We start from the raw sequence: 25996 nt of genomic DNA, 5'->3' as shown, positions 1-25996 counted from the left end.
AATAATCTTTGGTTTTTTGTTAACGATAAAAGTGAAGTAAAAACTGTGGGCAGTTTAATGCGTGAATGGTATTTAGGGGGCAAAATACCGAGCCGAAGTCGTAGACTCAGCGACGGTATATCACGTTTGATGTATTCAAGCGTCGACAGAAATTGTACCGTTACGTGTCGCCTTAAGTGTGCCGTCCCTGAAATTGAATTTTAGTTCCCGTCGGCAGCGTGGAAGGCAGGCAACAGCAGCCCCAGCTAGTATATTCACATTTCACTTGTAAAATGGCTGATCACAGGGACCGCGAGGCGTATTATTCTCAGTCCGATCCGCGTTCGAAGAACGACGACCCACCGAATTCAAGATTGTTTGTGATCTGCCACAAAAGTTTGGAGGAAGATGACCTCAGGAAGGCGTTTGAAAAGTTTGGAAAAATCGAGGACATTTGGGTTGTCAAGGATCGAAATACTGGGGAAAACAAGGGTAATTGGATAAATCAATAACTTTCACTAGCGTCTCATCTTCGGTTATATTTACATATCATGTCATTTCACCAATTGCACATTTTCTCCTCTCATTGCCAGTATTTTCACCGTAACTGTTCTGCGTTTTGAATGCTGTCGGAAACTTCTGTTCGAATGCCGCCGGCGTTTACCGATAACTACAGTATCCAGTGTGGCTAGCCTCTAAACTTTTCAACCAGTTTTAACACTTCCGCTAATTAAATCTTACGCAAGGTGATTTCGGCACCAAAGTTCCCAATTATGCACCGCATATGCACATATAGGTCTGATCACGTGATATTACATAGTATTTTGCTAGTTTCAGTTGATCAAAATTATTCAATACTAAACCTTTATGCATTGTGTCACCTTTTTATCAGGAGCTTTTCACTGCATAAGAATTTTTTATCTTGCACAACCCTACCGTGTCCTGGAGATTTTATTGATAAGGTAATCTCATCGTTGTAAAGCAACTCACCCTCTCAAACAATGTCTTACGAAATTAAACAATTGCAAAACATCACTTGAAATTAATTAGATGCATATACATAATCTGAATGTAGAGATCGTATGAAATTGTGTCACCCTTACATGAATTTTCAATGTCAATGACTCTACTTCCTTAGAAATTAACCCTTCATCAGATAAGCATAATTATCTTCATTACTGTACTCCACCCACCATTTCAACAACTAAATTTAGAGATTTTTTCTGTTGGATGTTGATCTATTTATAAGTTTTGCTTTTATTTGATAGAGGCAATAACTTTGAATTAACGTATAACTGAAAATCTGACAGTGAGAGAGATAATGAATGAATCAATCAACTAAAAATTGTTTAACAATCTGTTTGAGCAACCTTGAAATAATAGTTAGCTATCGAGATGTTTCTCTTGCAATGATTTCATATTCTTATTGTGTTACTTTGCGTAGGGGTCACATATATTAAGTTTTCGAAAACATCGGAAGCTGCTTTTGCATTGGAAGAAATGAATGGAAAGATGTTGGGAAGTGTTGGTCGACCGATTAAAGTTATGATCGCATCAAAGTGAGTATGATAAAAATATGCTACTTGGAAGTGATATTATCTACCATGAAAATTTCACATGCTTTTTTTCCAAAATTACGTGCAAAAGTAAAATATTGAAAGTTTACAAGAATTCTGTAATTTGGATCTGCATGAAGTGAATTTTAGCATGTGAAAATTTTTTTCTTCAATCGTGAAATGTACAAGACGAATAATGAGTCAAATATTTACTATCCAACTGTAACAATATTTTTAATAAGGTACAATAAAATAATATTTTGCATAATGTATTTTCAGCCGAGACCAAGGATCTGTCAGAGAAACGAACGAGGAGGAGAGGTGGGTACGTTTGTTTTGTGTGCTCCCAAAGTCAATGACGGATGGAGAACTGCAGCAGGAATTTTCGAAATTTGGTCCTATTGATTACGTAACGGTAGTCAAGGACAGGATTACAAATGAGTCGAAAGGTTTTGGCTACGTTAAATTCAGAAAAGTATCAAGTGCTGCGAAGGCGTTCGAAGAATGTGACAGAAAGTACAAAGCTGTCTTTGCTGAGCCGAAGAAGCCCAAACCGGATCATAGCGATTTAAAATATAACAATGGTATTTCTGCAAACTATGATAGCCACGGAGGAGGATACGGCACCAGTAATTTTGGCAAAAGTAGCATCAGCCTGGAGATTGCAACTAATTATCCGAATGCCGAAGGTTATACTCGGTTACAGGTCATAGCGCATCCAGCTTTAAACCAAGACCAGCTTTGGAGACTTTTCGACATTGTTCCTGGCTTAGATTACTGTCATTTGAAAATGGATATGAGATATCGAATGCCGCGAGGGCAAGCTACGGTAGTTTACTCAAATTCCAGCGCCGCTGCTTATGCTAGGGAAAAGTTTCACGGTTTTGAATATCCTCCCGGTCACAGAATGATTGTGAAACCTGATGTGACTGGCGGAAGTCCTCAGAGAAGTACAGCTAAACCTGGCACCTCCAATTCGTCTGGTATAGCTGGCACAAGAACAGATTTAGCTCACTTGGCTGAAACTATTGCCCAAGCTACATCATTGATTCAAGCTGCTGGTCTTACGGCACCAAGTAAGTATTGAATCCCACGAATTTTAAACCTAGTTCAAATAGAGTTTTATGATCATTGATTGCTTAGTAATTCACATTCAAAACACTTGATATCAGAAACTAATGTTAGCTTTGTAAAATTACTGCTTTTTCATTAATATTCATATGATTATTGTTGGTTCAAATGATACAAATTAGTGTCTAGCTAAAAACACGTCACATTTTGAATGGGCCCAGGTTTCATTGTGAATGAATATGTGATGTGAGATCAAAGTCGACAGTCTGTAGACGTTTTACTTTCCATTTTCTATATTAAGATTACTTTAAGTTGCCAAGTGTCAAAGTATTGTTTTTAATACGACTTTTATCGCACGAAACAGGTGTTTGTCCGTTGGTTACAGGTTTGGAACATACAGTAAATATAAAACTTCCACCAGTTGAACCAATGGCTAGTATCGATGCAGAAATTGCTAAGCGATGTTTCATCGTGTGTGGACCACCTGTGCCTCCAATCTACGCTATGAAAGATGCTTTTTGTAGATTTGGGAACTTGATAGATGTGTATATGCTTCCTGGAAAAAATTGCGGATACGCCAAATATGCGTCTGCCGAAAGCGCGGACAAAGCTATTAAGGTCAGTTCATTAATTTTCTAATCACGATAATGGTATTGTAATGTCGTGAAATGATAATTCTAAGACTTGTGGTTAAATCGTTTTTCAACAGAAATGATGTTGACCTGTACGCGTTAATTTTTCTGGATCAATTCGTTGTTTTCTGAAGAGCTTTGCATTTGCCTCATAGTGCCTTTCTTTCGTTATAAATCTACCATTTAATTTTATGAACGGGAAATTTTCTACGAAGGTAGTTTAATGTTTAATTGTAGACACTGCACGGACAAGAGATCTGCGGATCACGTTTGAAGGTGTTGGAAGCTGAGGAGAGGAACGTAGGCGACGATCGGCGAAAACGTCTTCGAATGGACGAAGATGAAAATTGAAGACGCTGTACACAACGCGTAAGTAGCAAATTGCACCGAGACCGAAGCAACGCACGTTTGCGAATTTCTTTTTTGTACCCTCGTAAATATTGTCGGACGTTGTTATATCTTGGCAGCGAAAAAAAATATGTAATGTTTGTATTTGTCTCCACAGACTGACTGGTATACACAAGCTGGACGCACGCCACAAATGAGACGAATTTTAAGACACACTGACCACGTCGGGCCTGCAGCCAAGGAAACTACTTCAACCTACTTTTATACAATCGCTTACGTTGGAAAACTCAAACGTTACTGAAAACTAACGTTACTTTACTTATCCATACTTATTACTACACTTTGCTCAGTTTATTCGATACTATAACTCCGAGTAGGCCTGTGCAAGCAGTGATGTATATTTATTTACACACACACACACACATATATATATATATATATATTTTTGTTTTCTAGAGTAGAACAAAGTTGATTTCACTGAATTGACATAGACAAACGGCATAATATTAATTTATAGTGACACCAGAAAGGGGGGGGGGGGGGGGGGGTACATGAGTGTTTGCAAGTTAATGTGTGTGTTTTTATTCATCGTTGTATTTAATATTTTACATCTACTTAACAGAAACAATCAGCAACAGATTTGAAAAAATTTTAGTGTTACAATCTTTTTTTTTTCGTCCAAATCCGTCTTTCAATATGTTATTTATACCTGTGTACTCTTATTCAGGCCCAATTTCAACCATTTAATATTAATATTGAAAATCGTCTTACTTTACTGAAAATTATTACGAAGTACGGTACGTACATTGGCCAAACGTCGTTGCAATGAAGTTTTTGTTTTGTCTTTTGATATGCTTGATACGCACACAGTGTATCGTATATTGAAATTTGTCCAGTAATCAAGTTAATCGCACCAGCGAGAATTTTCCTTTTTTCAAATTTCAAGAGTTGAAGAGGTAATATATATTGGTTACAAAATGCGTCGCGGTGGATATTTTATATTTAATTATAACGCATTGTTTCATTGGAATTTGACTAATACTCGTGCCGGATAAGTGTGCCGGACAGAGTATATCGTATAATTATTTTTAATGTACAAAATACTGATTGAAAATTGAATTTTTATTAAAAATGTATAAAATTCATTATACATAGTTTTATGCATACATACATATACGGACTATTTACAAAAAAAAAAAAATACAATCAAGCAATTGCCAATCGGGTGGCAGACAGGCCACAATAAACCGTTTGTCAGATTGAACAGTAGTATGATTTCAGGGAATGACACTGTGTCTACGCATTTTTAAATATAATTAACTCGAGACTAATGAAGTGCTTGCCGTACATTGATAACATTGAAAATCTAGTTAAGCTTGTAATCGCAACGTTGAGCGCGGTTGAATTTTCTACTTACGATCATATGCTACATACGATAGATACATTTTACAAATTACATGACTGTAACTGACTTGTTCATAAGATATAAAATACAGATTCTCTATAAAAACTTTCCCAATGACTTTACTCACTTATTTATTCAGAAAATTGATTTCCCACTGACGTGACTGTTGATCAAATGTTCCATAATCAATGTTTATAAATATTTTTTTTATTTGCAGGAAATCCAAGCTAAACCTGTACCTGAAGACTGTGATAACTCTGAAAAATCAATGTATATACATATTTTTTTTGAGTACGAATATACGAATACATAAATGAATAGACATATATATATATACAATTATACATACATACAATTATTATACATATATATATATATATATATATATATATATATATATATGTATGTCTGTATGTATGTATGTATGTATGTATATCTATACATGTTATTGAAATAAAAATTACATTTTATGAAAATACAGTATATATTTATACGTGATATATCGTGTTCTGAATATCCTTATAACCCAAAGATACTTGTACGATAAACTTCTTCGGTAAAATATTATATGTTACCTGCGGGTATTCGTCGAATAATTTTTTGAATTTGAGCTTCATCATGCACAGAAAAAACTGTTATATGAACTAAATCGGCGATAACAGGCGGATAGACAAATATTTAGCCGCTCTAATTAAACGTTAATTGATTTGATCATTAACATATTTACTTCTAAAAAATTTCAATCATATCAACCAATGTTCAGTTGTAGCGACTCAATATCTATTCGGCTGGCTATGATCGCCCAATTCGTTAATTCGTTGGCTACAGCGTTTGAATTGCGATATTGTTTACTAGCATGATGAAAGTAGTTATTTTTTTAGATAATTTCAATCTTTCGACGGTTGCGACAAAATTTGAACTACGCAGAAGTGCGTGTAGAGTGTAGAAATTTTCAATTTTTTTTTAAATCGAAAAACTAAGCAATATATTTTATACAAGAAATATTTATAATATAATATAATTATATAATACGCAAGAGAAATAAATTCGACATTTTTTTGCGCTTTGGACATCTCTCAGCGACAAGAAAACTATGACCTGATCTGGCACATGGTATTAAATTGCATTATTCTCAATAGATCAGTCATTATAAATACTAAAACAGAATTAAGTCTATTCGAAAATTTTGCTATTGAAATTATTATGATATATATAATATATTAATGTATTAGTTACTGACAATATTAGTATATTATAAATAATTATAACTCGATAAATCAATCAAAGTTGGCGTACGTCTCGAAGGACTTGATGTACTCCGCTGCGGCGGTGTATAAGTACTCGAATTGTTCCTGCGAAAAAATAAAATATGCTCTGCGTAATTAGACTGGTATCAATGATTTTTAATTTTCATCGCTTCAATCATTAATTTCAATCGGTAAACCAATTTGTTTTCTTGGGGGTAATTTTGACGAGAATTTTTTCATACGGGTTCACTGTGAATTGACTTTACCTGAGACTGCACAAAACATGGTCTTGCCCGACGAACAGCTCGGACGGCTAAAATGATATCACATTCTCGTTCAACGGCCATTCGTTCCAAGACGAAACTCAAAGCCAAGTAGAGACCGCAGCCGGTGACGCCATCGCTGTAAACCACGACAATTCCGGTGATATAAAAAACTAGAATACTGAAGAAAATAAGTAGTTGCTCTTGTTATTTATAACCCACATACCGGTTTCCAAAGAAACAGAAAATGCCTGTATTAATTCTGATAATTACGTAAATATTTGTCACACAGGATACGGATGCGGAAAACCGCGATGTAAGATATCGACAGATAACAGAGTATAATTAAGTCTTGCAAATAAATGAATTAGCAGTCACTTACTGACAAAGAACCAGTGTTGGCCCTTGTTCTCGATGAATATCCTCCGATTTTATCCAGAGGCTCACCAGAACTTCGGGTGGTGGTGGTTTCCCATCACGTCCTAAACCCCATTCTGTGCATGTCAACACTGTAACTTCACGAGACTCTGATGGACCCTTTTTGAAACAGAAAATGAAATTTTTACACCACCATTGCTAAGTCTTCTATCGAAAGACGTATCGGCATTTCAGGCTTGACAAATTGCATTATTCGACGCGAAATATCACTTATAAAAGTTGCGAAACACACCCCTGACTTGGTAGTGAGTAGAACCTTGGTGATCTGGAACAATTTCGTTGGATCTGAAATTGTTTTCACTTCCACATTCAAGGAGGGCACAGGATCGAACGACTCTTTGTTCATCATGACGTCACAGCATGTCTGCACAAATAGATTATTGGCGAATTAAACATTTACGGCTACACGTATTTTGATAAAAATAACTGCAATGTTCGATCGATGGATCTTCGATTAGACGACGCTTGTCCGTGCTTCGAAATTTCTTGATCCAATACTCACGGGATCCTCAGGGTCGGGTTGTTGCAAAATTATAACCAGCTCCACCTTCTGCTCAGCAATTAGTCGCCAAAAGTTTGGAATCGTTGATGGCATAGGTAATTGGGAGGCGAAAAATTGCTTCTTGAATTTAAATCCATCGACCAGGACCGCGCTGATATAATCATTGTAACCGTGCGCTCGATTACGTGTTAGGTAGACCAGATTGGAACAGCCTGCATTCGAAATGAAAATATACGTGCGTTAAATCGTTGATACATCGTACACGTAACAACGTTATTTCAAAAATTATTGTCACGCATTTACAAGTTGTTGTACTTGTTGTCCGACCTGGTGCAAGTTCTGGGTATCTATTTTTCACAAGGTGTTCCGGAAGTGGTGGCAAGGATCTCATCCACGGACACAGCGCCTGATCTTGCCAAGCGGTGTCGCTGAGCCTGTAAAAGAATCATGAAAAGGCGTGTGTAAAGTAACGATTACTTTTGTAATTGGAAAATAGGTGACTTCTGATGGGAACCTTTGTATATGCTGCGGTAATTTTTCCTTTACACTTTCTATCGCCAGAGGCAAATCATTGTTGCATGGTATCTCCGTAGACTGTGCAGTCAAGCATTCGGCCAGGACAATGTGAGCAAATACGTATTGCAGTTCAGTGTCCACCATGTTCAAGCGACAGTCACGAAGTTTTTGAAACTGGGCGAGTACGTCGACGCTCTGAAAAAATAAATTCCGTTATAATTGTTGGTGTTAGAGTTTGGGCGAACAGAGACGCGATACCTATTTTTCTTGAAGCTCATGAAACCTCTTCCAATTACATAATTACTTACTCCAGTTTGAGCGGCCTGTCGCAGGCAGATGTCACACAGTATAAGTGTACCTGTTCGCCCGACACCTGCACTGCAGTGAACAATTATGGGTCCTTTTCCAATGGGCGTTCTGAGCAACTTGTTCAAGTATGTAATCACGGAATGCACGTACAGAGGCACCTTGTGATCCGGCCATCCCGTATAATGCAGATGCTCGATCTGTGGAGCATATTAAGAAGATCACAGGCTTACGGCTGTGGAAACAGAAGGGTTGAAAGATCTGGACGATCTTGGATATAGCACAAGACTGAAAGTCGTCAAGAAGACGTCCAAGGGATATCTCGGGGCCTTATAGGCGGTAGATAATGGCGCCTATGATATCCTTTAGACGTATTTTTAACGAATTTAAGTTTTCTGCCGTCTGGAATTTTCTATCCTACTTTTCGGTTTTCCCCTTTGTGACTGATAGAGAAGATTCTGAAAGTGAAGTCGGCGAATACTTTCTGGCTCTCTATGAATACAGTGATGTCACCGTAAGTTTCGCGGCTTCCGAATTCTGGCCAATACTGCGAGCATTTAATCTGAAGAAAAACAAGTTCATGGGGATTAAGTTCCTTGCTTCGGTCTCAATAGCCGATGTTTTATTTACTATTGGATGTCCACTACTTCTCTTGCTCACCTTCTCACTCTCGACTACATTTGCCAGCATGCAAATCACGAGAGATTCCTCTTGCCAAATCATTCGCCAGAAATCTTCAACCGTCTCTGGCTTAGGACCTTGAGCCGCGATATAACACTTTTCTTTATCGAGGCCCTGGAACGAGAGGTAAGGATATAATGAGTTTTTTTTCAATCAAGTTTTGACTTTTACTTGGTATTTGAAACAGTTATATTGACACCCTTACCTCCACGTAACTCGCGTTGATGTAGTCGGAGAAGGGAATACCCGGAATCTTTTTCAGGATCACTCTCGTATCGTCATCTGTTATTATTCGTGAACAATATTTGGATTATACAATGATGCCGTAGAGATGAATGAATACCCAAGTAGCACACATTTGACTTATTGTCGGCAAGAAATTAAGTCAACCAATCGGAGACTGATAAAGAGAGTGCAATTCAAGCCAATAGTTGACTACACGTCAACCATACGTTCACAAATGTCTGCTAGATTGTCTGTTGACAGTCAATAGTGTGTGAAAAGTATTGCAATTAGCCAAACGATGGTCAACATTTCGACAAGTGTGCTATTTGGGCAGCAACCCACTTCACATGAGAATATCAATAATGAAAATATATCGTACACATGAGCTAATTTAACTGAAGTTAAAATTCTAATCTTCATTTAAATAAGACATGAATCCCGAAAGATAATCATAATATCATGTATATACTATGTATTTGTATGAGACACCACGCAATTTCCGACGTCAAGAACAATACGTACACGGTAAGATGTTTGCATATCTGTTTTTGATTTTGTTTTCTACCAGCGATCCATACTTGTGTCGCCTCTTATCATTCAGACCTCTTGGAAACATCTGAAGGACAAAAAGAAAGGTAGTTTGAATGAAAATTTACAAGTTGTAGAAGGGGTGTTGCAAATTTTTAAGCATTGTTACCAAGAATTGTGATTTCAGTTGACCGATGATAATGGATTCCTGAACGTATTTTTCGAAATTTTGAACAGAGATTAAATTTGAGTAACAATTTTCTGCGTCTACATCAGGTCTACTGCCCATTGGACACAGATTCGCGACAGATGATAAGTGCAGAGATGATGTCTCTAATTGAAGAGGACAAATAGGGGCGGGTTTTACGTAATCCACGAAACGATGCCAATAAAAAATGATATCCTCTCGGTGTATTTGCCGCAGAGTCGTTAGCAATTTCCTGAAATGTTAATTATGGCCGACTTAAGTAGTGACAGGATTATTTGCTAAAATTCTTCCGTCTCTTACATTCGAATACGGGTAATAAGATATTGATGTTTGACTTGTCTCAGGATGGCTAGTTTTGCCTCTGCCATTATAGACTACGAAAAATCATTGAATCCAGGTAAAGTGTTGATACAGAATTTGGTCAAGAAAGTATCGTGCAATGCTTACCGTCGCCAAATGTAGAGTAAAAGGAAACAGGTTAATAAAATCAAGAAAATATAAAGCCAGGTCCATCTTCCTGCCGGTTTTGAATTGGTGGCCGAATCGCCAGGTGGTAGCATCTTCAGGGTCATAGGTTTTGAAGTTATATTGGCAAACACTGGGCCGGTCGAGTTCACGACAGCCACCGTCACATAATAAGTTTCTGTGGGAAGTATATGACACTTTTGCGATTTCTTATCGGTCGGGATCTTCTCAATCGAGTATTTTCGAGACACCATTTTCGGATCCTGAAACGTTTCAAGAAAAACAGCAGGATTGACGGATAAAAATTACGGTACGGTGGAGGAAAAATTGATCTGTTTTCGTAGTTACCTCGAAACTTGCAGCAATCCATGCCTTACCGGAATCTTCCCCATTGATCAAGAGGTTTCTCAACTTCGACGGGATGCTTTGGTCGCTACATGCCGATGTTCCCTCTACGATGATGTATACAATACTGTCCGACGTTATGTTCAAGATCTTGGGAATTCTGATATCGATCGAAGTGTCCGTTTCTTTCACCCTCAGTTCTTTATCCCTGTTGCCGAACCCCACGCTCGCGGGGATCCAAAACTCTAGGGCGCTGTTCAGTGTTTGTTCGTAACTATTTACGATTGTCACGACGAAACGGTATGTCGTTGCAGTTGGAAGTTCGAACGATAGATTCTCAGTGCAATCATTCATTTCTTTTGGAAATTTCCGCCTTGGAAAGTCGAAAAGTTTTGTGTCAACTAATTCAATGCGTACTCTGGCATGACAGTCGATTGGTGCAGAAATGAATGAGTTTGTACTTCGGCTTATGTACGGGTTTTTCCATCGAACTTCTACAATACCGATATCGATTGAGGTTGCTTTCAGATCCAGTGAGTCGTTGGTTGCTGTGAATACGAAATTTTACTTATTTAATAGAAACTACGAGTAAGACTGTCGAGATTTTTATCTTAGAGGATTCCTTCACCCTTCTAGAAGTTTATTAACTTTGAATGTGCGCGTTCGACATGTCGAGTGACCAAGTTGCTTGGTCTGGACAGAATGTCGTGCTACATCGTTACTCCGGTGACTCAGTTGCCAGTTTCCATCGAGTGTTGGTACTCGTCAAAGGGATGTTCGTTTGACTCTCAACGTACATTGAATGTCGCGTGATAACGATAGGGGAAAAGAATTGATCGCCAAGTGCCAAAAATTCTAACGGAGAAATTCGAAGGCTTTCTAGCATAACTTAAAATTGAGGTGTTTGCCTGAGACGTTAGATACATTTATTTATCAATTATTTGACGATATTTTATCATGTGGGAACACCAAAATTTGAGTATGGCCGTCTCAATGACAATCCTTATGTTCACAAGGACGAAAATCTCCGTATAATATAATAATATCTACATTCAACAAAGTGTATCGTGTCGGGAATGACAATAATTTCGCTTACCTCTGCACTTGGTTCTGTATGATCCTGGGATACAAAAACATCCGGTTTTGTCACATATAGATATTCCATTATTTGTTAACTTCAATACACGTTCCAAAAACGGATTTTGTTCTTGATCTAAGAGAGAGAGAAAGAGTGAGAGAGAGAGAGAGGACGATGTTAGCGGTAAGTTTCAGTTTTTCTTATTCAGTATTCGACGAAGATATCGTTGATTCGCAAGTTGTGCAGGACTCACCAAACCATCCGTTGACGTTCGGAGCTGTTGACTCGACCACGGAATTTTGATTTTGAGAGTAGGAGAGCTCCTGACACCAGACACGTGCCGAATCGCTTGTGGTTAGGGACAAGGAGTTCAAAGCGTCTGCAGAGAAAAGTGTGCAGTCTTATACGGTGAGTTGTGACAAACATTTGATAGACTTCCTGGAACATGTAAAAACTCACCTTCAGTTGGACATTTTCGATAATTAGCTATTGCCCATCGACCAGAGCCAATATTTCCCTCCATACCAGTACGGGTTTTAAGTTTAACAGGATATACACAGTTTTCTGGCAGCGTATTCTTCAATTTGTCAATTCGCCACGTCGGCGTTTCGTCATCCACATGTTTTTCTTCATTGTTAATGGTTTCGATTCTATAAATTTTGCCAATGTTGTCTACAACATAAAAGTCCAGTTTGCACGTGGAGCAGAAGCTCGTCAGCGTTTCTACGCAAAAATCCTGGCTGTAATGAGAATCCGATGCAACTAGTTCTGCCCCTGAGCTTGTCGTACGAAGGTAAGTGTCTGAAATAGAGTCGGTAAAGTTGAAAGGAATCAGCGTGCGTTAGTTTACGATTGAATGTGAAACAAAGACGTGGCTTTACAATTATGAAATCGAATCCGTGCCGACGAACGTCTTTCAATGGATAGAGTATCAAAGTGTCCTGTCGAATGATCCAATTTTTCTTCCATAGAGAAATTGTTCATATTGCTCATCGTCAGCCTTATCTCGTTAGAGTTCATATTCCATTTAAAAGTAAACGTCCGCCACTCATCTTGGTGCAAAAACTTAGGTGAAAAACGACTCATCTGCAAAAGATTTTTTCATCTCCTGATAAAATGTTCAGTGCAGGTTATTGTACTACTGTGTTTTACGGCTTTAACGTCCGCGCAATAATATGATGACAGAGTGATGCAATTCAGTCACTAAATTGATCGGCCTCATAAATCTATTTTTTTTCTCTGTAACTCATCATTACTTACATTTTGTAGGTGTACATTTTTCGATGTCGAACTGGTAAACTGGGTATTGTTGGAGGCAATACATAACGTGATTTTCTCAGTTGTGATGTAGATCCGAACCGATTTTGACGGACCCAAAAGGCTGATGGTTATATTGTTATCTGCGCGGACAGAAAATATGCGTGTGCCTGTATCTGGTATTCCTTCCTCCAAGTATGGCTGAACCAAAGTGTTTTCTGGAAAGTCTGAAAATATTAGATTATATACAGATCAATAAAAATCGACCCGAACGAGTTCCAGACTTATGATGGTCAGATGGTGATGATCGGGGGAATTATTTGCAAGTGTGTGCAAAAAAATGGGTCTAATATTGTCCAAAGTAATCAGATTTCTCGAAAAATAACTAATACATGCAATTTTTCGTACTTTTCCATCGAGAGTCGAAGACGGGTCCCACGGGGTGTTCCATCGATTCGACGAGCGACCAATGGGAATTAGTTTTCCACCTAGCATTCCAGTCAAGTCTATTTTCCGTCGAATACGATTTCCTCGTGTTGGCGAAGGATTCTGAAATCGTCGAATTTTCAGATCAGTGTTAAGAATTTTCGGGACTTGAGAAGTTTTCGCCATGATATCACAAACACTCTACTCCGATATATTATATTATTGATACTAGGATGGACTGCTCATCTTTGACGATGATGTGCGTATAGATATAAAGTCAACCGGAATCGTCGCTGTCAAAGTCGTAAAAAGATTTAAGTTCCAATATAACATTAAGCTCACTTTTTGAATCGTCGAAGGCTTCATTCCAAACTAATGCGGAACGATCATCTTCCGATACACAAGTATGCTGTACACCTTCCGGATCAAGGACTTGCTCAGATTCACGAATCACGAAAAGCTCCCCGTGACTCTGCACCGTGAGTGACGTGAGGTAGACTGCGGTCACAAATGTAAGCTTCCGAAAAAAAGGCATTTTAAAAAAACTGATTACATTTTTTTCGCAATGGACTTTCTTCTCGGTCGTACGAGCAGCGTGAAACCAATTTTTTCCGTTTTACATCATCTTCTTACTTTCGAGTTTGTATATATCCGACGATTTCGTCTCACACAATAAGTTCAATTTCGCACAAGAACTCTAGTCCGTTCGTCAAATTTTATAATTCTTTGCAAAGAATACCGACGACATTATACCGCCACGCAATGTGATCGATGCGGAATATAAATGACTGGGCTTTCGAGCAAGACTGAGAATTCCACTCATTGTCAGCCGTCGAGGAAAAAATAATTTTGTCGAATGAAACCGCAAAAACCGTAACTCCACAGGATGTGTCGTCCCGCTTGTTCGTTTGTGACGACCGATTTATCATTCTGCGGAGGAAATCAGGTTTTTGTTCGAATGTAAATCTTTCAGCTACTAAAATTTATTCTCAGACATTCGGGACGTCGGAACTCTGGAATTTCAGAAACCTTACGATGAGCCTAGATTCCCGCCATACTGTTTGAATTTGCTATTATGGGTTAGAATTTAGGATTATCCTCAGGTACACATTTTCACTGTGATGTTGGACTTTAATGCGATACCTCGGCGATCGAATCACCTGATGATTCGTGCGGGTGTGAAGTCATCTAATATTTACATCACTGCAGAAGGCCTCTTGATGGACTTTTGCGTGATATTTTGATTTACTACACGTCGAAGCAAACGCCATTGTTATACTGTAAAATTCAACCGTCAACCGTGTCTGACGTCTTGTTATCAACCGCGACAGTGTCTATATAAGTTAGAAAATTGCAAAACCGTTCATCAGATGTAAGCAAGGCGTAAGTGCGTATCTGACGATTTATAAGGCTGGTACTTTTGTTTTGTCAACGACTTCTCATATACCAGACGACTCACGACGTTTTCAAAAACAAATATAAGTCTGGAATAACATGTGTATTCACTTTTTTTGTATACAATCGTACTGAGCTTTTGCATCCTGTAAGAGGTCGATTTCGTCCATAAGAAAACCGCAAAAACCTCAGTTTGCCGGCCCGCTTAATCCCAGTCGACCGTTGGTGAACTCGATAAATCAGAAGTGTGTTCAGTTTCTAGGAAGCGATTGTGACATATGTCGAAAAACTGTTTTATATAATGGAAGCATGTTTTCCGCGTCTTTATGCGTGTTTTTTGTACACAAAGTACTCGTTCCTGTAACGATAGAGTGAGTTTGCGAATGCGCATGCGCCCAAGGATTTAAAAGTGGTCTACTTCGCGCATGCGCAGTCGCAAACAAAGCTGACATTACGTGAATCTAACCTCAATTTTAAGCTTTGTGAAAAAATGCGTAACATACTCTTCTTACATAAAGAATCTTGCGCAACAAAAAGGCAACGGTATTTTCGCCTCGCGTATTTGCAACTCGTCATGTTGAGAGTCCTTAAACTCAGTTTCAAATTTGATTAAAACGCAGAATGAATAATTTGCGTGCTATAATTGTGGATTGAGTTTGGGAATAATAGTGTTTTCGACACGTGTTGGAGTACGTCAATTCATTTTACGTTTAAATCAAATTTGATTCGGAGTTTCAGCGCTTCTCAAAGTCTTGGCTCGCGGACACCGGACATTACGAATGTTCGCCTTCGGCTCCTTGTTACACAATGTACTATCTACGAAATAGTTCCCTGAAATTAAAGCAGCAGTAAAATTTGTCATTGTCTGAAATCAAAAAGCTGCTTCTCGTCTTACCTTGTTACTCAGCTGCTGTCTGATAGACGAGAATTTTAAGATCGAAAACTATACTCTTCTATAGCAGTGATTTTATTTTCACACTAGGAACGTCTAAGCAGGCGATCTTCATGATCATAGGTGACGAAAAGTTATATTGGAATAATCAATAAATGAATATTTTATATTTATACGTACACATATATGGTATCATATTTGACTACATTATTGCTAATCAGATCATTGTTAGGTACATACATCAGTTGTATATGATTGATAGGAATTCGTGATATAATATTTTGGTTGATATTTGTTACGGAAGTGATGGTTCTCAGGAAAATATTAATGAGACATTCGTGGATTGATGGTGTATGACATATTTGATTTATTTATGAATATGGAATAGATTATAATAAAAGGTCTGATTGCGCAGCTGAAGAGACATAGTTGAAGAGCGAGAAAAGTATCAAAAAGAAAGAGGTTTGGAGAACGCCTGAGTAAAGTGGGGAATCGCAAACAGCTGAGTAGGTACATTTCAGCTAGGTGCAAGTCCAAAAAAACGTGAGAGATGGAGAGACAGGACGAGAAGTATCAGATCACATGGTTAAGATTTGAGAGTAGCAATCCGCGGCACTGCCGGACGTAACGCCATATTGGAGTAATTTCCAAAGTCTCGAACAAACTCCAGTGCCGCGTCGTACAAGTATTCGAATTGAGCCTAAAACATAAAAAGAAAGGACTTAGAGTCGTTTGGAAACATTGTATTCCAAAGTTACAGTCAGATAATTTATTTTTAGTGTTCGACAAAGCGATGATGTAACTGTTGAGAATTTGATTCACCTTAGAGTAAACGAACTCTCGCCTGGATTGGCGAATCGCACGTACCGCCGAAATCACGTCACACTCTTGCTCCACGGACATACGTTCCAGCAGAATGCTCAGAGCCAAGTACAACCCGCACCCTGTGACACCGTCACTGGGAACAAAAACGGTTGTATCATGTAATACATTTGACAGTCGGACATCATCTTCGATGGCGCGCGAAAGAAATTGATCAGGGTTCATCCGGAAATGATTTCGCGAATGCAAGCTGCTCGGCACTGATTTCAAATACATGTCAGAGACGACATCGATATTGCTGGAAGAATTACTCACTAACAGAGAACGAGGGTAGGACTTTCTGGTCGTTGAACCCTTTCCGTGGCCATGTATAGTTTGACCAGCACTTTAGGCTGTGGAGGATCTCCGTTTTCAAAGAGGTCCCAACCCTTGCAGGTTAGTACAGTGATATTCTGCGTTCTTGGTTCTTCCTGTCAGAGGCAATAGCAAAGTAGGAAAGTCAATGTGTGAATGAAACAACCAGTGAGCGGATGCTGATAAATTTGCCATTTACCTCGGACGTGTCGGTGAGCTGGAGTTTATCGGTTGTGAAATGTTCGTTAGAGTGACTTAACGTCTTAGTTTTCACCTCTATGTGAGGCACAGGTCTGTGCATACTCTTCTTCCGGGGAATGATGTCGACGCATTCCTGCAAAGCGGATTACGCGTGTTTCGAAATGGAGAAAAGATTACCGTTTACAGGGAGTTGCGAGCAATTATTAGTTGGTTTCGGTACTCACAAGACCTTCCGGTCGGGGTCGTTGTAGGATTACGATGAGTTCAGTTCTTTTCTCGGCAACCAGTCGCCAGAAATCGGAAAGGGTCCACGGTAGAGGCAATTGGGACGCCAGGTACTGTCCTTTCACCCTGAGCCCATCGACGCTTACCGCGCTTATGTAATCACTGTCAATTGCATCAGGTGGATACCGCTTGAGGCTGACCAAACTATGTTCGACTGCAATTCACATGATCGTTGTGTACACGGCGAATGACTCAGGAATACGAATACATATAACCAAATTGTTAGCGCCTAAAAGCACTTCCAGTATGTTATGTCACAACGATACAATGAATGGGCAATGCCTAACCTGGTGTGAATTTCGGAAATCTATTCTTGTACAAGTGATCCGGATTCGGTGATTTCAGCGGTTCGTACGAAGGTCGAAGAGCTTTTTCCTTCCAGACAGAGATTCCGAGCCTGCGATGACACAAGGTGAGAATTAAAATTTACCAACTGTACTCACTCGGTTTGTAGATTGTTGGGTCAGTCATTCACAGACACTGTGAACAGAATTCGCTTTGGTTTTTACAGCTATAGTAAACAAGTCTAAAAATCTTCCGTTTTCTTTGCCCATTGAGTTGTAGGTCAAAAAACAACATTTTTCTTTATAGGTACTCATTTCTTTTTTCTCATCGACGCGACGGTGAGAAGCTTGGGTTCTAGGACACGCACCTCCGCATATGGACCCTCGAGTCCTTCTTCATTTTTTCAATTTCCTCTTCGGAGACATCACTGCAATTTAGTTTCGTGGGCAACGTAAGCAAGCACTGCATGGGCAGTAGGTGCGCCAATATGTATTGCTGCAAATTCTCCAACATATTTGCCCGAGCATTGTACATATTGCCGGCCTCTGCGAACAGGTCCACCGTCTGTAACGGATCGAACGTGTCCAATAACCGATCGCTTCGCAAGTTCTATCACCAATACATAAATTTGGGAATTCCAATAGGTTACCCCTTCAGCGGCGGTAGAATGGAGACCGATGTCGCAAAGAATGAAGGTCCCGGTTCGGCCAGTGCCCGTAGCGCAGTGAACGACTATGGGTCCCGGTCCCGCAGAAAGACCCCTCAGCTCATTGAAGTATTCGACGATGGAGTGCCAGTACATCGGTACTTCTTGTTCCGGCCATCCCGTGTATTGAAGATGCTGAATCTACGGCAGAGAGACAGCGGATTGGCAAGATCGAGGGCGACGCGAGGTGCCAGAGATATCAGATCAGGTGATTCAAACATACTTGTCGCGAGCATGTTTGGTGGCACTTTGTCACTTGGAGAATTCTGTGAGTGTAATCGGCGTAGACGCGCTGCTTCATGTTCACAATTGTAATGTGACCATATTCCATTATGTTTCCAATATCTGGCCAATACTGTTCGCATATTTTCTGAAAGAATAACACAGATTGAAGTATCGCATTCGCGAATTTGAATAACGAGAGCTCACCCCTTTACCTGTCCACCCTCGGTGATCTTCATCAGCATGCAAACGACCGAAACTTCCTCCTGCCAGATCATTTTCCAGAAATCCACTACCGTTTCTGGCATCGGAGCTTGCGTCGCGATGTAGCCCTTTTCTTTGCGGTAGCCCTAAATCATGCAACGTCTTACGTGTGAATCAATCCGCGAGTCACGGCTGCTTAACAATATTTTTTAATCAAGCTTCTGTTGTCTCACCGGAATGTAGTTGGCATTAATATAATGGGAGCCAACACTGCAGGAACGTTTGGCGAGAATCACTCGCGAATGGTCATCTGTGAACAGTGACAAGTAAATTGAATTGGAGGGACGTGAAGGGGCGTAAACTGATCGACAGGAATTGCATGTATCACTAGCACCGAAACGAAACGTGAGTTTTGTGCGAACGTCAGTATGTTAAGTCCCACGTTTTGGACTGACGTTCGTACATTTCACGAAATCATGAGAGTCGTCTGATCTAACTGTGGCCACTATTCACGTGAATGAATTGATTGTGAAATGGTCAAGGTTATTCTGTCTTAATACAATAATTGTGCCGAAGCATTATTTAGCAAATACATGGACATGGGACGCAAAGTGTATCCAAATACGATACATTGAGTACAGTCATTTACTACACCCCAACATATTTGCACAATTCTGTAGCATCTCTCTTGAGATCTTTATTTGCTTCATCCGTAATTTAAGTAATACGTACAGGCTATGAAATTTTCGTCTCTATTTTTTGTTTTATTCTGCGGTAAACTTGCAAAGCGGTGAGGGAGCAGAAGTCCTGTTGGTAGATTCTGTAACACAGAAAAAAGCATCTCGATTAACACTGACCGTTCTTCGATCAAAAACAAATTTCGTTTATGTCAATGATAATGATGGATGTGAAACAAATGTACAGTGAAAGCTAATTGTGAGATACATTGACCAAGCTGATACTCTAGTACGTCTTGACCGTCTTCTGTCGATTGCCAAGATCGAGGGCATACATGAGGAGTTTGTGAGAACTTCGGCCTTCAAGAGCTTATCAAAACGCGTGTCAATGACAAATCCAGAAGTTCGGTACACGAATGTGGCCGTTCGTTACCCTGAATTGAAGTTCAAGGTCTCCATTCGCAACGGCATCCTTCACGTACTGTTCGAACTGTTTTAGCTTGACTGGATTTGAACAGCCATCGAACTGCCAATCGCCAGGTGTACCAACGGGCGAGATCAAGGTTATTTCATCGTTGTACATGGTCCGTGATTTCATTCGTTTCCTGGAAAGTATTCGGAACTCAAGGCTAATGGTTCAATTGTTCGACTCAAATTAGGTTGGATAACAAGACATGCTCACCAGACTGTAGAGAAAAGGAACACCGCGAAAGTGATTGTAAGAAGACACAAGGCTAATATCAAAACGATATAAAACCACTCTAGGGTTTGCGCGTTGTCAGTTTTGGAGGTCCTTGGACTAGGGAACGTTTTCAGAGTAATAGGTTTTGAAGTTATATTGGCAAACACTGGGCCGGTCGAGTTCACGACAGCCACGGTCACGTAATAAGTTTCTGTGGGGAGTAAATGACACTTTTGCGATTTCTTATCGGTCGGGATCTTCTCAATCGAGTATTTTCGAGACACCATTTTCGGATCCTGAAACGTTTCAAGAAAAACAGCAGGATTGACGGATAAAAATTACGGTACGGTGGAGGAAAAATTGATCTGTTTTCGTAGTTACCTCGAAACTTGCAGCAATCCATGCCTTACCGGAATCTTCCCCATTGATCAAGAGGTTTCTCAACTTCGACGGGATGCTTTGGTCGCTACATGCCGATGTTCCCTCTACGATGATGTATACAATACTGTCCGACGTTATGTTTAAGATCTTGGGAATTCTGATATCGATCGAAGTGTCCGTTTCTTTCACCCTCAGTTCTTTATCCCTGTTGCCGAACCCCACGCTCGCGGGGATCCAAAACTCTAGGGCGCTGTTCAGTGTTTGTTCGTAACTATTTACGATTGTCACGACGAAACGGTATGTCGTTGCAGTTGGAAGTTCGAACGATAGATTCTCAGTGCAATCATTCATTTCTTTTGGAAATTTCTGCCTTGGAAAGTCGAAAAGTTTTGTGTCAACTAATTCAATGCGTACTCTGGCATGACAGTCGATTGGTGCAGAAATGAATGGGTTTGTACTTCGTCTTATGTACGGGTTTTTCCATCGAACTTCTACAATACCGATATCGATTGAGGTTGCTTTCAGATCCAGTGAGTCGTTGGTTTCTGTGAATACGAAATTTTACTTATTTAATAGAAACTACGAGTAAGACTGTCGAGATTTTTATCTTAGAGGATTCCTTCACCCTTCCAGAAATGGAGTAACTCTACGTGTGGTAGCGATGTTTCTGAAGCTGCATCTATACTGATCGTGAGGCGACTCGACGTGTCGAGTGACTAATTTGTAAGTCTAAATAGAATATCTGACTCATGTGCAGGTTTCCATGTAGTGTCAGTTTTTATCAAAGGGCTGTTTGCTCGAATATTATATTTACTGTAGACAGTGTGACATGTTTGACCAATACCATCTTTCGAAGCACTCCAAGCAATTATAGGGTCAATCGCGTTAAGCGATTTGTTCAAATCATTTGAATAATATTCGCAAAAAGTTTTTAAATCCACTAATGCGCCTTTACTCGTAATTCAGAGGATCACAGCATCGTCTTCAAAAAGATTACTTATGAGATTAGATTTCTCATATCTTGAAGACTTTAGCGTCCACTAAATCTTTGCGGCCTATGTTGTACCTTTTAGCGTGCACAATATATCTAAGCAGTAGCAGCCAAAATAACGTAATCGTTGTCGATCATATTCTTTAGTAATGATTTTTCATGAAAAATTATCCTCAGTGGAATTCGAGTAAAAAAAAGATCTACGTGATCGTATAGGAGTCGACAATTTCTGATCGACTTTGTCATTCGACTCAGTCGTGTGACCGTGTCGCACGGCCAAGTCGCCACAGTGTAGCCGCACCCTCAGTCCGTTTCCATTTCATTGTCAGTTATCAAAAGCCTTTGATCGAGTGTATATAATGACGCCGAAAATAAACATCACGTGCTAACCAAACTTGCCCATCGGCAGATATAATTAACCACAAGATTTCAGAGACTCTAATTACTGAAAACGTTGGTTAGTTATTCAACCAATAATAGTAAAAGGCTCGGCCTTGAGTCCTCTACATCCCTTTATAGACTGTTCCACGGGCATTGGGAAATTATTATTACAATTGTTGAAAAAAAAAAAAAATTGCAAACATCGAAGAAATCGGAAATAATTTATTTCGCTTTCAAACAGTCGTCATTTTCGTAATTTTTTTTCTCGATACGAGCTATAACGACGTCTTTACTTGCCAAGAAAATGGAATGGAAGTGGAATGGAGTATACATCTGACGATGTTACGATTAATTGCTTTTCTGATCAACCAATTCATTCGTAAGAATTCCGAGTTCTGTAGCAAGGCTTTACTTTTAAATTTTTATATTCGAATAAAAGAGTTAATTTCTTCCTCCTGTAGTCTCTAAGATTTCCATAAAATATGTATACCATTGTAGACAAGGAGTTTACTAAGTTTCAAACTTTTTGACTCCTCGAGACAACGATAGGGAAAAATGGGGAAATTTGAAAGCTTTACGCGGCAGAACTTAAAATTAAAATCGTAGCTGCGATGTTGGTTCCTTTTTTTTTTAAAGAATTCGAAAATATTTCAGCGTGTGAATAATATAATGTTGTATAGATTCAGCAAAGTGAACATTATTAAGTTGTGCCAACAATTCTTTCTCTCATGTAGTCTAAAAAGATCTGCAGCACGTGTAAACATTTCCGCTTACCATTGCAATACTCTTCGTTAATTCTATGGGCAACGGAACATCCAATTTTTGTACAGATTATTGTTGTATCCTCCAAAGGAGTCCTCAGATATCGCCGAAATGTATCTGTTATATTGCACATAATATATTTTTCTGAACCTAAGAAAATGAGGTTGATGATTATAGCGATTGATTCGAGTCTTATCTATTCAACTTGAGGATAAAGTTGCTGATTTGTAAGTCGTGCGGTACTTACCAGCCGGCCTTCCGATACGTACATGGCGTAACTTGATCACGGAACTTTGATTTTGAGCCTCGGATAATGTTTGACATTGGACACTAGTCGCATTACATGCGCGAAAGTACAAAAATTTCGTAGCATCTGCAGAGAAAAGTGTACATACATTCTTGTACGGTGAGTTATCACAAACATTCGATAGACTTTCTGGAACATGTTTGAACTCACCTTCACATGGACATTTCCGAATATTAGCTATTGCCCATCGACCCGAGCTATTTTTTTTATCCAAGCTAGTAGAGACTTCAATTTTAAAAGGAGGTGCCATTTTTTTCGGCACGTTGATTTTCAATTTGTCAATACGCCACGTCAGCAATTTGTCATTTTCTATATACTTTTTGTCATTGTTAATGCTTCCGATTTCTTGACGACTGTTATTCTTATCTACGATATGAAAGTACAGCTTACACGTGGCGCAAAGGCTAGTTAGCGTTTCGATGCAAAAAAACCGGTCATCATCAGAGAAGAAATCTTTTGAGGATGTTTTCACCCCCGGGGTTGTTGCGATGATGTACTGATCTGAAACAGATTCGGGTAAGTTGAATGGGCTTAGCGCGCGTTAGTTTGCAATTGAATGTGAAACAACCACGTTATCCTTACAATTGTGGAATCGAACAGATGCCGCGGAAGCGCTCATAAATACCAGGAAAGAGGGATTGATCGGATAATCAAATTTTTTCTCAATATTCAAATCACTGTTGCTCATCGTCAGCCTTATTTCTCTATCGAGCACGTTCCATTCGAAAGTAAATGTCCGCCACTCGTCATGATCCAAACTCTTATTCGGATCTGGGATCTGCAAAATACGCTGGAAATTGATCACTGAATTGACTGGCTAAAAAAATCTATTCTCCAGCATTATAATTCATCTAGAGTTACCGTGTAATGGGACACATTTTTCCAATTTGCCGGGACAGACCCGTTGGTGGGGTATGAAATCGTAACTTCCTTTCTTTTTATGGTGACGTTAATGATTGGCTCATTAAGCTCTATGGTTATATTATCCTGCGAACGGGCAGAAAATATACGAATCCGTTGAGTACTTTGTTCGATATGTTCTATGTGTGGTGTCAACAGGTTTATTTCTGGAAAGCCTGAAAATATAAAATTGCACGGATATTAATCAAAATCGTCCTAAATGGGTACCTAACAAGAATTTGGTCAAGTGATGAAAATCGGGAGAAATATTCTCAGATGTGTCATAAAAAAAACGGGGTTTACGACATTCCAGCCACCGCACCTTCCCACCGAGTGTTGAAGGGGAATTTCACAGGATTTTCAATCGAATCAAATTTTTTCCACTCAACATGATCACCCTGGAAAAATTTCCAGTCCCGTTCACTTGCATTTGGAGATGGATCGCTCGCGACAAAAGTCTCGTTCAACTCTGGAAATGATGTATTTTGAAATCATTATCATCATCATTCTGAAAATGCTTTAATTGCTGGTGTAGCCAGACGCGTTATGTAACTTATGCGGCGACATTCGAACAGATATTCCAGTTTTAACGACATACCATTACTATAATTAAGAAAAAAAAAATTGGTCATTAACATATGGCCAAAGGTACGTGTCTCAATTCAATCATTCTTCTCGACTCACCGACATCCACACTCAAAACCAGCGGGGCTGGATCATCTTTTGACCCGCAAACGTAATCATTGCACCGATTGTGTGTATTATGGATATGTTTTCGAAGCCCGATAAGCTCCCCGTGACTCTGCATCGATAGTATCGTCAGGTAAACTGAGATAGATATAAACATCCAGAATAAGCACATCCTATATCAATTTGAACGAAATTTTTTGTTTAATTTAAAAAGGATTTTCTCAGCGGTTGTACGATTAGCGTGAAACGTTTACTCGAATATTCTCACGGTGTAAATTTAAGTCCAAGTTCGTTAAATTCGTCAAAAAGCCATAGATGCTCACGATGTTTAACGCAGTTCAACCGATACCGATACCGTTCTCATTGCGACCAAGACTGAGGAGTATCCATCCTCAACTGTCGGTCGACGAATGATTAAAATGTTAAAAACCGCACGAACCATTGTATGACGCAACAGAAGCGTTATATTTTTCTGTTTGAAAGAGAGATAAGTGACGAGTTTAGTTGCCTTTATGTACGAAATCTATTGAAGAATATTTGTTAAAGAAATTTCTCGTCTCATATAAATCAGCAATGCTTACTCTAGGTCAAAGTTGCAGCCCTAAGTACTTGGACCGCAATTAACACATTCGTGATGCGAAGAAAGTTGAGTTGGTGATTCGGATTTTTGGAGATGAGTTACTGTAAGCTTGATATTCACGTATATTCCATTGCGTCGATGCTGAAAATGATTCGAATCGAAGCTTTGCTTTCTTCGCTTTTCTTCAGAATGTTTTCATATCAAATCGTAGAAAAACTATTTTTGACTCCTTTCCAAGTCCCCAAGTACCGGTCTTGGTCAAGGAGTTCCACAAGCCAGATTTCCGTTTCCCACAGGAAACTTGACTCGTTGTTCGTAACAAGAAGTACAAACCGCAAACCGTGAAATTTTCGCTGCAGATTTTTTCCTAGAATAAAACGAACGCTTCTCCATGAATATTTTCTGCGGTTGTGACAATTAGTTCGACATTTTTTTTTATCGGAGTGTTGGTAATTCGAGAAAATCGTAAAACTTTTCACGCCAACATTTCTATTCTAACGCGTATTACCGGTTATCCGACTCGAAGTATCGAGCTACGTGCAGAAAAGTGTTTCATATCTTCAAAATCAAATTGGAATGAATCCCACTGGAAATAATTTTTTCTTCGATTGGATTGATCACTATTATTCGAAACTGTGAACATTCCGTCTCCTAATCGACGTAACATTACGATGTAGATACCGGATATAAAAAATAAAACCAAAGACATTTTTTAAATATTCTCAGAAGAAAGTGTTGGAAAATGCTGGTCATTGACAGCTCTGATGTGACACGGTCTGTAGACTTATTTTTAGACAGCAGTT

At 39.2% G+C, this 25996-nt stretch overlaps 3 protein-coding genes across 4 annotated transcripts; 1 reads left to right on the top strand and 2 right to left on the bottom strand.

The window, feature by feature from the left end:
• Positions 1-220: 220 nt before the first annotated feature.
• Positions 221-5315, top strand: LOC124408865 (RNA-binding protein 45). Of its 2 annotated transcripts, none has more exons than XM_046886120.1 (6): positions 221-471; positions 1424-1538; positions 1815-2611; positions 2971-3224; positions 3476-3607; positions 5209-5315. In XM_046886120.1, exons 1-5 carry the CDS (start codon positions 273-275, stop codon positions 3587-3589), a joined length of 1479 nt encoding a protein of 492 aa, XP_046742076.1. In that variant the 5' UTR covers positions 221-272; the 3' UTR covers positions 3590-3607; positions 5209-5315. The 2 variants fall into 2 exon arrangements, with proteins under 2 accessions (XP_046742076.1, XP_046742075.1); XM_046886119.1 differs by lacking the exon at positions 5209-5315 and adding an exon at positions 3744-4407 and having other exon boundaries at positions 222-471.
• Positions 5316-6174: 859 nt separating this feature from the next.
• LOC124408863 (receptor-type tyrosine-protein phosphatase epsilon-like) lies at positions 6175-10032 on the bottom strand. Its single transcript, XM_046886117.1, has 13 exons — positions 9867-10032; positions 9692-9785; positions 9150-9226; positions 8924-9058; positions 8685-8825; positions 8266-8463; positions 7956-8152; positions 7769-7875; positions 7442-7653; positions 7172-7303; positions 6884-7038; positions 6505-6640; positions 6175-6343 (listed from the first exon to the last, which is right to left on the bottom strand). Exons 1-13 carry the CDS (start codon positions 9984-9986, stop codon positions 6269-6271), a joined length of 1779 nt encoding a protein of 592 aa, XP_046742073.1. The 5' UTR covers positions 9987-10032; the 3' UTR covers positions 6175-6268.
• A 6035-nt stretch (positions 10033-16067) lies between these two features.
• On the bottom strand, positions 16068-20102 carry LOC124409131 (receptor-type tyrosine-protein phosphatase alpha-like). The gene is made up of 14 exons (XM_046886550.1): positions 19953-20102; positions 19765-19872; positions 19575-19662; positions 19076-19152; positions 18854-18988; positions 18673-18786; positions 18360-18557; positions 18078-18274; positions 17713-17822; positions 17365-17579; positions 17139-17273; positions 16901-17055; positions 16586-16721; positions 16068-16463 (listed from the first exon to the last, which is right to left on the bottom strand). Exons 1-14 carry the CDS (start codon positions 20100-20102, stop codon positions 16350-16352), a joined length of 1932 nt encoding a protein of 643 aa, XP_046742506.1. The 3' UTR covers positions 16068-16349.
• Between the last annotated feature and the right edge of the window lie 5894 nt (positions 20103-25996).

The sequence above is a fragment of the Diprion similis genome, chromosome 8 (assembly GCF_021155765.1).
Source record: "Diprion similis isolate iyDipSimi1 chromosome 8, iyDipSimi1.1, whole genome shotgun sequence".
Lineage (NCBI taxonomy): Eukaryota > Metazoa > Arthropoda > Insecta > Hymenoptera > Diprionidae > Diprion > Diprion similis.
The sequence above is the reverse complement of the archived record's forward strand: the minus strand, read 5'-3'. Positions and strand labels throughout refer to the sequence as shown.

What these genes read in the sequence shown, in the direction of transcription:
- LOC124408865 (XM_046886120.1), top strand. Translation starts at nt 273, where the DNA reads ATGGCTGATCACAGGGACCGCGAGGCGTATTATTCTCAGTCCGATCCG. An exon ending in AAAGTTATGATCGCATCAAA is followed by an intron (nt 1,539 to 1,814) that starts GTGAGTATGATA and finishes ATGTATTTTCAG; the next exon opens with CCGAGACCAAGGATCTGTCA. An exon ending in TGCTGGTCTTACGGCACCAA is followed by an intron (nt 2,612 to 2,970) that starts GTAAGTATTGAA and finishes CGCACGAAACAG; the next exon opens with GTGTTTGTCCGTTGGTTACA.
- LOC124409131 (XM_046886550.1), bottom strand. Translation starts at nt 20,102, where the DNA reads ATGTACAACGATGAAATAACCTTGATCTCGCCCGTTGGTACACCTGGC. An exon ending in ATTCTACCGCCGCTGAAGGG is followed by an intron (nt 18,275 to 18,359) that starts GTAACCTATTGG and finishes GATCCGTTACAG; the next exon opens with ACGGTGGACCTGTTCGCAGA. An exon ending in CCTACCCTCGTTCTCTGTTA is followed by an intron (nt 16,722 to 16,900) that starts GTGAGTAATTCT and finishes TTTTGTTCCCAG; the next exon opens with TGACGGTGTCACAGGGTGCG.
- LOC124408863 (XM_046886117.1), bottom strand. Translation starts at nt 9,986, where the DNA reads ATGGGCAGTAGACCTGATGTAGACGCAGAAAATTGTTACTCAAATTTA. An exon ending in TCAACGCGAGTTACGTGGAG is followed by an intron (nt 9,059 to 9,149) that starts GTAAGGGTGTCA and finishes CTCTCGTTCCAG; the next exon opens with GGCCTCGATAAAGAAAAGTG. An exon ending in TACTCACTACCAAGTCAGGG is followed by an intron (nt 7,039 to 7,171) that starts GTGTGTTTCGCA and finishes TGTTTCAAAAAG; the next exon opens with GGTCCATCAGAGTCTCGTGA.